The sequence below is a fragment of the Cibotium barometz genome, chromosome 11 (assembly GCF_041138505.1).
Source record: "Cibotium barometz isolate CiBa-2024 chromosome 11, ASM4113850v1, whole genome shotgun sequence".
NCBI classification, from domain to species: Eukaryota; Viridiplantae; Streptophyta; class Polypodiopsida; order Cyatheales; family Cibotiaceae; genus Cibotium; species Cibotium barometz.
The window spans coordinates 51378828-51394281 of NC_141056.1; the positions used below are offsets into that span (position 1 = coordinate 51378828).

General features: G+C 47.1%; 1 protein-coding gene across 1 annotated transcript in view; it reads left to right on the top strand.

Annotated features, from left to right (window-relative positions):
• The window catches only part of LOC147634305 (Major facilitator superfamily protein), a 37749-nt gene extending 24343 nt beyond the window's left edge, over window positions 1–13406 (top strand). Inside the window, exon 4 of the mRNA XM_086805443.1 lies at window positions 12594–13406. Coding sequence (XP_086661569.1) covers window positions 12594–13213 — 620 coding nt within the window. The 3' untranslated portion in view covers window positions 13214–13406. The remainder of the gene's footprint in view (window positions 1–12593) is intronic.
• Window positions 13407–15454: the final 2048 nt, after the last annotated feature.

Sequence of the window (15454 nt, forward strand, 5' to 3'; positions counted from 1 at the left end):
CAAAGCAAATTTGTCCTCCCATCCTCTACTGAGGCCTGTCCTCCTCATCTCTATGAAGATCCAGCGAATCTCTGGTCCCCAAGTGCCCCCTGCTGGGGGAGCCCGAGCCTGCAACCGCTGCAAGAGAAGCTCTTTCCAAGGCTCAGCGCCTGGAAGCAGCCCTCGAACAATAAGCTTCCCCAATAAGGCTCTACTCTGATCGACTGGATCTATAATGCCCAAGCCTCCCTGAGCCAGCGGAAGTGTAATAACTGCCCATGCAACCTTTGCCCGGGCTGGCTGACCGTCCCGCCCAGACCAAAGAAAGTTCTTGATCAACCTCTGTACCTGGTTGATGCAAGAGCTCGAGAAGATCCAGCAAGACGTAATGTACCACATGGTTGCTAACAGCACCTGATTTGCCACCACCACCCTCCCAGCCAAGGATAGTCGAGTTGTACTCCAATACAAAAGCTTCTTCCGAATGCTCAGAAGAAGCGGGGCAATCTGCTGCTCAGGTGACAAATCTAGTCCAATCTGGCATCCCAAATACCGCACTGCTGTGCCAGGAGGAATCCATCTAAAACCGGGGTCCGGGCTCCATGCCGGAGTGGGAGCACTACTGATCCAAAAGGCCACTGTCTTGCGCCAATTGATCAATGCTCCCGAAGCTGCACTAAAAACCTGGAGCGACTGCTCTGCCCGAAGAAGATTGGCCTCTTGGCCATGCAAAAATAAGCCTGTCTGGGTAGCATGAATCAACTCCCCCAGGAAGCGCTGGATCCTCAAACTCAAGGCCTTTGCTAAGACCTTGTAGACAGTATTGAAGATCGTAATAGGCCTCCAATGCGGAATATCATCTGATACTCCCTCCCCCTTGGGGATAAGAAAGATCAAGCCCTCTGAAAAGCTCTGTGGCATCACCCCAGTGTCCAAAACATACTGAAAGCCCTTGTGGAGGCCTGGCCCCAAAAGGTCCCAATAGCGCATGAAAAAGGCCGGCGTCAGTCCGTCCTCCCCTGGGCAACTATGTCACGGCAGGACCCTCAAGGCCTCGGCAAGCTCAATCTCTGAAAGAGGCGCACCAAGAACTGTACGCATACGATCTGTGACCCTCCTCTGCACATGGGCCCACACAGTCTGTCTGCAAGCATCTCGATCCTCAGTGGCTGGCTCCGCTGAAAGCAGGTCTCTATAGAATGCAGTGGCAATGGCTCTGATCTCCCCGGGCTCAGTAGCTACCGATCCATCCAGTCTACCGAGCTGACGGACTCCTGCTCGAGCATGGCGGGGTCCAGTGATCTCAAAAAACTCCCCAATCACTCTATCACCAAGCTGCGTCCACTGAGAGGCCTGACGACGATAGGAAAACTCATGTCTCTGCTCCTCTGCCTCTCTAACCTACTGGCGTGCTTGGCTCAGGTGTGACGCCACCCACTCACATGCAGGCTGCTGCTCCTGAAGGCGCTGTAGCGAAGCAAGGCTGTGTCTCAGCCGATGCTCCCGCTCGCGAATCTCTCCCAGCCGTGTCAAAGCTGCAGCGTGCAAAGAAGAGCTAAGCTCGATGAGTCCCTGGGCACACTGGCCTGCTGCATCCTGGTCAGAGCACTGACTATCATGCCAGATCCTGTCAATGTCCTCAGCGAGACTGGGATCTGTAAGTACCCTCTCTGGGATCCTCAACTGCAAGCTGGGCTCCCGTGTCCTCTCCTCCAATGTCAAGATAACTGGCGAATGATCTGAAAATGAGGTGCCAGCGAGAATGCCGACGGAGCCCCCTCGCTCCCCTAACCAGTCGCCCACATAAAAGTGATCAATCCGTGATAGATTAGTCCCTCCCTGTCGGCGATCCAACCGGCCGCATCTGTGGGCGGGCCATCAAGGGCCTGCTGCTGTGGTGAGGGTCGGGGTCTCCTGCGAGGGCAGGCCTTGGCCAGATGACCGATCTGCCTGCAAATGAAGCACTGGTTCGGGAGCCCCGAGAACTCCACTCTCTGATCAATCCATCCCCCCCCTATCCTAGGTAGCTGAATGACCTTAGGAAGGGAGGAGATGTCAGACACCAAAACTCTGACCGAAGGTAGCCCAGCTGCTCTGGCCACCACTGAAGCTGCTGTGAGGCCAGTCTCTAGTATCGAGCCCACCAATGCACCGAGCCTAGAGAGGAGCGGAAGATACTCCCGGCGGAGTCCAGGGAAGCAAACTGTAACATGAAAAAGGCGCTCTCCCTGCTCAGCCGCTGCTGGGTCAAAGCCATGCTGCCAAGGTCTGAAGAAAGCCCGAGCACCCCTGATGTCAAGGGGACTCATGGCAAGGACCTTGGCCACGCTTTGGGCGGTCTCAAACTCGATCTGGTAATGTCCACGGCCCAGTAGCTGTACGTCCAGGATCTTGCCCACATCTGCAAGAAGGCGGGCCTGGAGAAGATCCCGGATCTCCCCTCTGCTGGGGCGAGTGCCGACTATACGGCAGATGGTGGAATGAGCCTGGAGGCGTTCCACCTCTGCGGTGAGGCTCGCTTCCTCTTCTGGCGAAAGAGAAAGCCTGATGGGGCTGTCCTTAGGGGCGAGCGAGGGGGCTGCGGATGAGTCCCTCTGAGGCGGGGCGGGAGGAGCCTCCATCGGAGTCTGAAGCTATGGCGAAGGCGAGGCGAAAGCGGAGATCCTGCAAGAACCGAGCTGCACACAGAGAGGCGGAAGACGAAGGCCGGAAAAAAAAGGAAAAAACCCCCTGGGGGCGGAAGTTAGCAAGAAAAAAGTGGGGGGAGGGGGGGGGGGTGAAACGGCGAAGGAGAAACCCTGGGGGGGGGGGGGGGTGAAACGGCAAAGGAGAAACCCTGGGGGGGGGGGGGGGGGGGGGGGGGGGGGGGGGGCTGCGCGCAATAGGGGAGGGGCGGAGAAAGAGCTGGCGGAGGGGGGGGGCGGGGTGCTGCAGAGTGGAGGTGGGCGCGAAAGAAGGGGGGGGGGGGCGCGAAGGCGAGGAGGGGCGGCGAGCAATGCAGCGAGGGAGGGGGGCGCAGCAGCGAAGGCAGGCGGGGGGGGGGGGGGGCAGCAAAAGGAAGGGCGGCGGGCAGTCAGCGATGGAGGGGGGCGCAGAAGCGAAGGCAGGCGGGGGGGGACAAGGGGAGGCGCGAGGAAAGAGGGGGGGCGCGAGGAGAGAGCAGGCAGGTAGGCGGGGGGGGCGCAGGTATGCAGGCAGCGCGAGCAGGGAGGGGGGCGGGAGCTTCAGCGAGCACACCTCGTTCAATTTCTTCTTCTCAGCCCTTTTTTTATGAGTACCTTCAAACCTTCTGAGAACCTTTGGCTAGCCGAGAGGGTTCATTCCTATTAACAGGCATGCATTCATCCGGGCATACCCACGCAATGGACCTTTTCCAATCCAAAGTCTTCTTAGCTGATCTATAAAACGATGTATTAAAGTCGGGTCTGTCCTGAGTCCTGATCCTGCCAGTTGTGGTGCCCTGTTGCGCGTGTATAACTGAAATGACATGAACATTGCTGGGGAAATGCACAAGGCAAACTTGCTATCAACTTTATTGCTGTAAACTGATATCTTTTGTGGGATGAATTGTAGGGTCAGAGTTAAAAATTTGAAGAACTGACCGACCTCAGAGCTCTTCATAGTAATGATTGTGCTCCTATAAGACGGGCCTTTTGGATGAATTTATCATCAAATGCAACATGTCGAGGACTGACTTGCCGCACATAAAGCACTCAGGAGATAGTGGAGGGAGGGAGGAGGGTGTGGGGGGGGCGTTTTTACTTTTATAAACTGGGCATATGTGCCTAGGCTCTTGCCTGTGCATACTTACAGCCCTACTTGTGCTCTCAGCCCAAGGCAAAGAAGCCGAGTCTCTTCAGGAGTATTCAACACACCTACCCTCAGTCTCGGGCCGGTGTATTTCTCTCGAAGATAGCTTCAAAGTCGTCTAAAGTTTTGCCCAGCCTTTGGTTGCTTTGTCCTTGCATTTGGCGGTCTGTCAGTCAGTTTGTCCTCTCAGTCTTGTGGACACAGTTCAGCTTATATACAGTTCTCTAGAAGAAGAAATAAAGCAAATACTCCTGCTTGCAGAGGGGGGCTATTCAGTGGGTAATTCGGGACCCCATCCGGTGTCGTCTCTACTACATCTCTTTCTGGTGGGTGGCAAACCCACGGAGGCACAAGTAACCTGACAAGTGGAACCCCCCTCGTAGGGTGCACCATCGACCGACCATGATCTTTTGTGAAAGGTTTGAGTGGGAGCGTACCTGCTGGGACCCGAAAGATGGTGAACTATGCCTGAGTAGGGTGAAGCCAAAGGAAACTCTGGTGGAGGCTACTGATGGCAAATCGTTCGTCAGACTTGGGTATAGGGGCAAAAGACTACTCGAACCATCTCTGGTTTATGTCTAATGATTTATGGACTGATATGAACTTGTCCTTTTATATGCTTCAGGGTGCCCAGTTGGCTGCCCTTAAAGCATGTCGGCTGGCAGCAAATATCCACGACTGGCTTAAATGCCAAGTTGGCTGCCTTGGCTAGTCGGCTGGTTGGTTAGCTAGTCGGCTGGTTAGTTAGTAAAGCCGACAGGAGCCCCAAGCCCACAAGGACCTAGCTGACAGCCTGCACAGGCCATGAGGCCTGCCGCCTTGTCTTCAAAGGTTGGCTAGGGGTACTAAGTACCCTTGCAAGGCAATGCCCATGTTAAGGCTGCCTTGGGGCTGCCCCCCCTTCTACATGGAATGCAACTGAGTGCCTTTAATGCATCTATTGCCATGGCTGACATCTACATGCATCTGAATGATGAACACTTGTTGAATTCTCCACACAATGGGTTAAGAGGACTGACCGAGCTAGGAGACTGACCTACGTAGCTCGTGCCTGACATGTCTCGGCGGACTGGGCTCACAAAGGGGTCATGACATACGACAAATATATCCTAAAAGGTACTACTTCTGTACATGATTCTTGCACTGTTGATGAGCCAGTTTGTCACCGTGTACCATAGTGCATGGATGCACGTGACATTTCCTCCTGCTTAGCTTGGCGGCAGGTTCAAAGCTTCGAGATAGTCTGCCGATAATTGTGGATACTTTGAGGAAGAATTCTTCATCTAGCCAAATGGCTTCATGGGTCCCTCAATCTTTGAACTTTGCATAAAATTGACAAAGAAGTCGTCCAAAACCATGCTTCCAGTGATGTAGAAGGATCTGCTCGGGCTCTATCACCTTTGCTTCATCAACCATTTCTGGCTACTGCTCTTCTGGAACATTCTGCAACGAAGGTCCAATATAAGGCTTTAACCAAGAGACGTGGAAGACGACGTGCATTGTCCAATTGTTTGGCAATCTGAGTTGCATGGCAATGTTGCTTATTTTTTTTATGATGGGAAAAGGACCAAAACTTTTGAATGACAACTTTGGATAGCGCTTGCCCACTTGCTTGAGTCGTTGCTTCATGATCCTTAAATATACCCATTCACCTTTTTTGAAATTGATGTCTCTCCGTGACTTGTTTGCCTATCTGGTATAAGCCTCCTAAGCTTTGGTAAGACATTCTTTGATGGACTCAATGATGGCTGAAAAAGTTTGTTGTCTTGTTGGCTTCCAAGGAAGGAGAGATCATCCTCATGAGAAGGGATGAAAATCTTCGATCAAAGGCTGCCTTGTACAGAGTTCTGCCAACACTGGATGAGTGAGTGTCATTGAGAATCGCCTGTACCAATGGTAGATGAAGCTCCCACTTCAACTGCTAATCATGGCAGCACGCTTTAAGCACATTGAAAGCCAACTGGTTGTAAATCTCGGTTTGTTCATCGGTCTGGGGATGGAATGCATTGGACAATTGCAATTTGGTACCAAAGTTGTCGAACAGAGCTCGTCAAAAGTGAGATGTAAACTTTGGGTCTCAATTTGAAGTGCCGGTCTGTGGCAAACCACAAACTGGATACCAATGTGGGAGAAAAAGCCAGGCTATATCTTCTGATGTGGCCGTCTGCTTGCATGGTATAAGCATACAAAATTTATTGAATCTGTCAACTATTGTCATACACTGAGTATTTTGAGATCCAATAGATGTGGGAAGGGTCCAACAAAATCCATCGAAATGTCGTGAAACAGACCCTCCGGAGCTGGCAATGGCCGAAGCAACCTTACTTGTTTGGTATCTGGTATTTTTTTGACATTAGAACACTGCGAAACATAGTTGTACACATCCCTGCGCATCTTTGGCCAATAGAACGATCTTTCTAACTTCTCCTAGGTATTGTTAATCCCGCGATGACCACCAACAAGTGAATCATGGACATCATGGAGTGCCAGTCGTTTCTCCCTGAGAACACATAATCGACTCTTGTAAAAGAGCGAACCGTCTTGAATGGTGTACTGTCTGAATACTACCTTTGCGACTCAGAGCGTCTGCTCTACGGGGTTGTTCTTACCTGGTACATACTCAATCATTCCTCCAAATTGTTGGAACAACTGACTCCACCGATGTTGTCTATTGCTTCACTAGGCACTTGGCATGGTTTGTAACCACTTCAAGGCCTCGTGGTTTGTCTTCATAGCAAATTCTCTTCAATAAAGAAAAGGTTTTCATTGCTTCAAGGCTGTGATAACTCCTACCAACTCTTTGTCATATACAGAATAATTTTTTTCTTTGTCATTTAACTTTCTGTTGTAATACGCCAATGGTCTACCTTCTTGTTGCAAAACTGCTCCTATGGCAAGATTACTGGCATCGGTGATTACCTCAAAAGGGTCATCCCATGATGTGAGTTAAGAACTGGTGCTTTGGAAGCTGCCTTTTGCAAAGCAAAGAAAGCCTCTAAAGCCTTACCTATGATTGAAACTTTCTGTCTTCTAGTCTTCACTCCCTTGAGCAAATCTGTCAATGGTGCTGCAAGGTTAGAAAACCGATCCAAGTGCGAGCTATATGCTTGGCACAAGCCCACGAAGGAACGTATCTCTTGGGCTGTCTTTGGAACGTCCCAATCGAGGATTGCCTTTATCTTTTCAAGTCAAGGCAAATGCCATTGGAACTGATCACATAGAGCAAGTACTGTACTTCTTGAACTCCAAATATGCTCTTCGTTGCATTAATGTAGAGTTCGTTGTCTCGCAAAAGCTGCAAGACGTTTTGCACATGTTTCACGTGCTGCTGTGCAGTGGCAGAAAAAATAAGAATGTCATCCAAAAAAATGAAAAGACATATATCGATGAGTACGGCGAAGACTCGTTACATCATCTTGTTGAATGTCGCCGGTGCATTGGTCAAACTAAAAGTCATGACCACAAACTCATAATGCCCTCGTTTTGTTCGAAAGGTAGTCTTTGGGGTATCGGCCTCGAAAATCCTGACTTGATGATAGCCACTTTTGAGGTCGATCTTCGTGAAGTACTGAGCACCGTTGAGCCGTTCAAGGATGTACTCTATCCTTGGCATGGGGAACTTATTCTTGATTGTCAACTTGGTCAAGGTTCAGTATCCCACACAGAGATGTGCGGTCTTATCCTTCTTCTGTACAAATAGAATTGGTGTAACAAATAGAGCGAAAGAAGGCTTGATGAAACCATACCTCAACAACTGTGCTAGTTGCATCTCCAACTCAGCTTCCAACGCCTTGGAAAGACGATACAGAAACTTACTGGGTGGCTCAGCTCCAGGTACCAATTCGATATGATGGTCTTCAGGACGAGAGGGTGGGGGTCTTGGTGGAAGATCATCCCTCAACATGATGTCTTGAAACTGCTGGAGGAGGCCGGTCATCTGGGGTTCTAATGGAGTCGCAGTGGATGTTGCTATTTGCGGTGGGCGGACATAGATCATCGCACAGTCAGCTCTCTTTCTAATAGCTCTACTGGCTTGAAGGTGGGAAATAAGTGGAATGCCTTGAACGCTCTGATCCCCGCGAATGATAGTAGGCTCAGGCAAACCTTCGATGATTGTGAAGGTGTCCTGCCTCCAATGAGGAATGGGTGGATACTGGTGGAACCGTTGAATTCCAAGGATCATGTCGCACCCGGGAAGGGGTGAGATGATGAAGTCCCTCTGAAACTGGGCCTTTTGAACTGTGAAGGCAAACTGTTGAGCTTTCTGGGAAATATGAGTACGTAGGCCAGGGGTTAACCCGTCCATGTCCAAATGATATGGCACAAGGACACATTTCATCTTGGTTGCCAACTGTGGAGAGATGGCGTCTTTAGAACTGCCCATATCGAAGAGGACAAGAAACTGTTACCCCTTCGATGTGCCATAAGCTATGGTAAGACCTTTCTGATGCTCCTCAACTCCGCCTTCCTACTTATCATCAAATACCATTGCGGGTACATCAAATACCACTGCGGGTACCGCATTCAAAGCGGGCAAAAACTGAACAGCATTGGTGGTTGAGGGCGGGGGTGGAGGGGCTGGTACAGTTGTGGCGGTAGCCACTGTAGAGGCTTCTTATTTACCTTTTTCCGCTTGCCATTTGGTACAATCGTCCCATGTGGTGGCAGAAAAAACAACGGTTCTCTTTGAAGTACCATTCCTTCTCATCTGACTGTAGGAATCCTCCAATAAGGCCCTCCTTGATCTTTTCTTTAGGGGTCTTCTTAGGTCCATCCTGTCGCTCCTTCCTAGAGCTATTTTGGCTCTTATTCTTTTGATCCTTGTTGTTGGGAGCCCCCTTACCTGCTTGCTGGTTAGACGCATGGTTCTGCTGAGTGGTCTGCGTCTGCTGTTGCTGAGGTTTGGGGCTTACTGGAGTGATTTTGGTCTTGCCTCCATTGAGCATCATCTCGTGATTCTGCGCAAGAGTCAAAGCCTTGTTATATGTCTGAGGTTCAAAATTTCGAACGGGGAACCAAATGTTTGGATCCAATCCCCGAATGAACTGCTTGAGCTTCTCCTCCTTGGACTTTCAACTGTCGAGCTGATGTGATCACTTTGTTGGAGTAAGTGAGCACAGGGAACCGTTCTGGGTAAGTTTATAGAACTCATCTTCAAGATTTGTCATGTACTGTGGAGGTAGAAACCTAGTGTTCAAATCTGACACACAAGTGTCCCAATCATAGTCCGGTAAGCCCGTGAAGGAATCTGTGTGCAAACGGGACCAATGTTGCCACCAAGTAACTGCATCACCCGTGAGGTGTAGAGCCGGTAGATGGACTTTGTGTTGGGTTTCTCTGATCTTGGAAAGAGGAAAGTGGGCAACAAACTAGTGAATAAATTGAGTCACAACCGAATGGTCGCACTTGCCGTCGTACTTGGTGAAGTTCGGTGAGGCACGGATAACTGTTGTCGAGGCTATGACTGGGGTTATGGAGGATTGAGAAGGGTGGAAAGAAGTTACCAGAGTCTGGAGTGTCTATTGAAACTGGTCCCTCAATTCTTCTCGGGCTTGTCGCTCGTGGTTCGCCTTCGCTTCAAGCTCCGCCCGCTATTACTCCTCTTTGGCCTTGCGTTTGGCTTTCTCTACCAGTTGTTCACCCAGTCTTGCTTCACGGTCTCGCTCTTCCTTTTCAGTTATCCATCGACACCATTGTTCCATTGAGGAACTTTGTTCTTTAGGTCTCTTGCTGGGCCAAGGTTGCCTATAATTCTGCCAGTTTTTTCTCCACCTGTACTCTTTCAAGTTGAATCTGGAGTTGCTGTATCTGCTCCTTTAGCTTTTGGTTGTCTTTGTCTCCTTTTTGCGGAAGTGTTTCTTCTTCGAACGGTGATGTCTTCGGAACTTGATGCCATTGTGGATGGGCGAGTGGTTTTCCTGATCTTAGCTTTACCATCCACAGGATGCCCTCACCCTAGGCTGCTTGGTTGAATCACATCCCAAGCTCTAATACCAATGTAGCATGCACCGAGCTACGACCGTGTGAAAGAATGGAGCTTTTCTTTAAAACTGAGTTTAGTGAGTCCATAGTTGTCAAGTACGAAGGTACGAAAAAATAGTACTGGTAGGGGACTTTATTTCGGAAAAATAAGTTCGATAGAGGCACGATCGACTTTAAAAGAACACTTGAAAAATAGATATTTGTACACATTTAGAGATGCAAAGTCGAGAGAAGGTGGCAAGGTAGAAAGCCCCCATTGCCCAAACGGCCATAAAAAATAGTAAAACAAAACAGGAAGAAGAAAAACTGACATTAAAAAAAGTCACCCAAAAAAAACGGCCATTAAAAAAAAACAGTTTCGCAATAGTTTCACTTGCATAGTTTCGTACCGTACCGTTTTTTACTTACCTCATGAGCGGGACTAGTTTCGTAGACAACTATGAGTGAGTCCTTAGCAATCCTTTAAAACAACATACATGAATCTGAAAGAGATGTAGTAGAGACGACACCAGACGGGGTCCTGAATTACCCACTGAAGGGCCCTTTGCAAGCATTGTATACAAGTTGAACTGTGTCCACAAGATTGAGCGGACAAACTGACTGATTGACCGCCAAACGCAAGGACAAAGCGACCAAACGCTGGGCAGAATTGTGCATAAGCTTTTTTGAAGTTATCTTCGAGAGAAATACACTGGCCTGAGACTTAGGGTATGTGTGCTGAATACTCCTGAAGAGACTGAGCTTCTTTGTCTTTGGCTGAGAGCACAAGTAGGGCTGTAAGTATGCACAGGCAAGAGCCTAGGCACACATGCTTGACTTCTGATGATAATCTCTGGTTTATGTTTGATGATTTATGGACTGATCTGAACCCGTCCTTTTATATGCTTTGGGGTGCCTAGTCGGCTGCCCTTAAAGCTTGTTGGCTGGTAGCAAATATCCACGACTGGCTTAAATGCCAAGTCAGCTGCCTTGGCTGGTCGGGTGGCTGGTTAGCTGGTCGGGTGGCTACTAGACCTGGCCGACAAGAGCCCCAAGCCCACAAGGACCTGGGCGACAGCGTTGAGGCTGCCTTGGGGCTGCCCCCCCCATCTACATGGAATGCAACTGAGTGCCTATAATGCATCTACTGCTATGACTAACATCTACATGCATCTGAATGATGAACACTTGCTGAATTCTCCACAGTGGGCTAAGAGGACTGACCTGACATGGCTGGAAGACTGACCTACGTAGCTCGTGCCTGACATGTCCTAGACTGGGCTCACAAAGGGGTCATGGCATATGACAAATATATCCTAAAAGGTACTACTTCTGTACATGATCCTTGACTGTTGATGAGCCAGTTTGTCATCGTGTACCACAGTGTATGGGTGCACGTGACAACGTGACATGACCTTTGTAGACTATTTGCCACATCTCTTGAATCTTATAGGTAGAGTTTGTGATTGGAATGACAATAGCCATAGGTGTATTGTAGAGCTCCCATCATGGACCTAGGCCTAGTCAAGGTGGTGACTGAACATACCACGTAGGAAAGACACTTGGCATTCATTTTGGGCAACCGGAAAGCCTCAGATCTATAGATCTACGAGGCATGACATCTATGACCCTATAGGGCATAGTTGTTAGTAGATGTGCACAGGCTCAAGGGGCAATATACCAAGTGGTAGAGCTTGACATTGGCATGCCCATGGCATCTCCCCCCTTCTTCCTCTCCTACTTCTAGAACAGGTTTTGAGACAGCTTTCATTCAAGGAAGATCTCTCTCTTCCTACGGTAGGTAGGCAGCCTACAAGTGTCTTGCAGTGGGCATCTAGCTTGCCATTGTGGCCTCCTTGCCTCTTGTGACTTGTGTGGGGTTCTCTAGGAGTCTTAGCATTATCATCTTTAAGATTGCCCAAAGGCACATGAAGATGGATGGCTCAAAAACATCATGATAATCATAAAACGTGTTCATACTCTGCCACAAAGCTGTCCCATCCAAGAACAGGCAAGACCTATGGGTGTTTTCTAGACTCAAAATTTGATTAATGTAAAATTCCTCTCCTTGATGCAATCGATGCAAGAGGATAGTCTAGCTATGGTCCTCCATTTGATGCTGGATCTAAACTTCTAGTACTCTTTCAACATTTGCCTCTAGAAAATCTGCCTCTGTTCTTACTCCAAGACAAATTGGTACATGTGTTACTCCATATATATGTGGAATGACTATGTGCTAGGGCTAGGTAAACTGAAATTGGTTGGCCCTAATGTGAGCCCATGTTTAAGGAGGAAGGACGACTATGGAGTGGACAAAGAGTTGGGTTACAAATGGGCTGCAGTCCAAGAGAATGTAGTACCCTGAAACCATACATAAATTTTCCAAGATGCAAAAAACGTGCTCGTAAGCCTCAACCTTTTCCATGTAAAGTCTTTCTTTCCCCCCTTGAGTGGATCCTTCTGTAGGGGAAGCTTTCGTGCCCACCCGCAGGTGGCTTGGTCTCCCACATGAAGGCGGTACAATTATGGCCGTAAATGGCCCGGATGCTACCAGGAAGCCTGTGGGGATTTGAACTCGGGACCTCCTCTTTCCCGGTCACAAACCCTCACCACTAGGCTACACACCCATTGGTTCCATGTAAACTCTCTTACGCAAGGCCTTCCAACATCTGGGGCAAGGCGTATTTTTGATGTTGTAACTAAAATGATTTTCATGAAGCTATGCTGTGAGTTTGTGTCACTTAATCTCTGTTCTGGTCAATTAAAAGCCAAGGCATTGGGGTAAGGTGCTCTATTGGTGTAACACTAGGAACCTAACAGTCTTCTTCGCACACATCCAACAGGTTTTGGCCATGAAGGAGCAGCCACTCTGATGGGAATATTTGTAACGGGTTGTGCATTCGGGTCTCTTTTCGGCGGCTGGATTGCTGACAGGGCAATGAAGAGGTATCCTTTTTTGGGGCGGGTGACGTCTGCTCAGTTCAGCTCTTTCATGGGCGTTCCTTTCTCATGGTTTTTGCTTGTAGCTTTACCACAAGACTCTCAACAGTGGCTTTTATATGCCACTACTCTGGCATGTATGGGTTTGACGATCAGCTGGTGCCAAGCCTGTGCAAATAGTCCTATTTTTGCAGATATCGTGCAACCTAGTCATAGAACTATGATCTATGCGTTTGATCGGGCTTTTGAAGGCTCGTTTGCTGCATTAGCTGCACCACTGGTAGGCCTCTTGGCCGAGAAGGTATATGGCTACAGAGTTGACAAAGTTATTCCAGAGTCAGGTTCCCAAGTGGAAGCTCTTGCCCTTTCAAGGGGCTTGTTCACAATGATGGCCATCCCATTTGCACTGTGTTGTTTGTTCTACACTCCCTTGTATGTTACTTACAAAAGGGACTACGATGCCATAAACAATGCCAATTATTTTGCTGACGAGGAAGCAGTCCACAAAAGAGCAGTTGAGTGAAACCATATGATGTGAGGACTAGAGCATGTGCTAGATGTGCTTTGGATGGCATGGTTTTTGGCTAAAACAAAGCTCATCTTGATTTTGATATCCGTAAGCTCTAAAATAATTAAATGTTGTTGTCATTACTATTTTCTTGTATTAAAAAATGTTATGTAGTCATAAGAACATCAAATCATGGATGTTATAGTGATGGCAGCCCTCTAGAGCATGGTATCAAATGTCTCAAAGTATGTGTGCGTTTATCCTTGTTTTGAATGTCTGCTGGTGTAAATGGAAGGGACCTCTTTGCTCGTAACCATGGGGGACATGGAATGACAAACTCAGTTATTGTGAGTGTGGTGTTTGCTCTACTTAAATGTAAGGTTCAATGTTCACATTATGAAAACATCTCAAGTAAAGTAATGAAGGCCGTGGTTGGTCATCATTTTTTCGATATGTTCGGTGATACTTAATAAATATCATGCAGGTATACGTATACACTGTATACATATACGCTAGTAGGGAACGTCGGCTTAGTCTCTTAGAACATATGTAACTACAGGGAAAGTAATTGTAAAAATAATTAGAAGTTAATACAGATCTTGTCCCACGATACTTATTGTCTAAAATATTACCCTATGTATGAATCCAATCAAAGACAAGTACCCACTCTATCTACTAGACTACCAACCTATGAAAGCGTATATATATATATATATATGTATGTATGTATGTATGCAAACATATATGTTTATAAAAACATAAATATATGTATATGAATGTACGCATATATGTGTGTGTATGTAAATATATATGGATAGACATTGTAGATGTATGTGTATATGTATATATGTTTGTGTATGCGAATTCCTAAAGTATGCATGTAGGTGTATACATATATGCATCTCTATATTATTTTGTCTCCGCATGTATTTATACACAGAATTGCATGTATATGTATTTGAAAATGTGGCTTTCACATAAGTGAAGAGATTTTGTATAAACTTGAGAGAGAGAGAGAGAGAGAGAGAGAGAGAGAGATGTGTGTGTAAAGGAGAGAGAAAGACTCACCCATATACGTAGACATAGCTTAGAGTGTAAAGGAGAGAGAAAGACTCACCCATATACATAGACATAGCTTCTCTTGTTGGAAGTAAAAAGCTCCTGCTACACTTGTAAAAGGTGAATATATTTGGAATTCATTGCATTTCTTTTACACATATGACAAGGTCAAAAAACTCTATTGTGAAGAGCTTACCTTCTAGTTCCAATGAACCATCTAGAAGGAGGATGCTAACTTGGTCTTGTTATGGTTTACTCTAGGTATTACTCTAACTCTTAGTGCATTTTTGTTGAGCTGATGAGAACGTGGCCTAGGTACTGCCTAACCTTTCTACTATCAAGTAGGAGGTCATGGTTCTCTAAGCTATGTCTATGTATATGAGTGAGTCTTTCTCTCTCCTTTACACACACATCTCTCTCTCTCTCTCTCTCTCTCTCTCTCTCTCATGTTTATAAACCTTAGTGTTTAGGAAAAGTAACCTTTAATGATCCGCTTTGTGCAAAGGCTTCTAGATTATAGGGAATCCCTTGACAATAAGGAGGTGCCTTTGATATAAGAACGCGGCTTGATTTTAGAAGGAACTTTTGAGATTCCTTATGACTTGAGATACCCTTGTGAGAGCCTATTAATGGAACTAAGTGAATTTGTGTGTTGGTTTTGTATAACATCATTATCATCTTGTTTCATGGTTCCTTGTGTTCGTGCTCTTATTGAATATAGTCTTGTCTAGTGAGCAAGTTAAGTTATAATTTTTTAGAAGAGTTTGAAAGCAATCAGTTTCTTAAGTTGGTATTAGAGATTCCTTCCATGGGAGCTCATTCGTGTGTGGGCCAAGGGTAAGTGATTTGTGGGTTGAGGATTCTCTGTGAGTCTTTGTAGAGTTTAACTTTTGTGATCTTCTCTTCATGTGTAGTGCGTGGCACACTAGTATAGAGAAAGAGGTGTAATTATGAGTGAGCTCCATCATCTTCTATATGTGTGTGTGAAAGAGAGTTATATCAACATTTAAAAAAGGCCAAAAGGACCTATGAGACCAAAAGATTATACATGTCCATAGAATACATCATCATGGGTACAAAAAATAAAGGAAAGGAACAAGAGAGAGAGAGAGAGAGAGAGAGAGAAAGAAAGTTATACTAACGTCTACAGAAGACCCCAAGGGCCTATGAGACCAAAAGTAATACAATGGTACCATG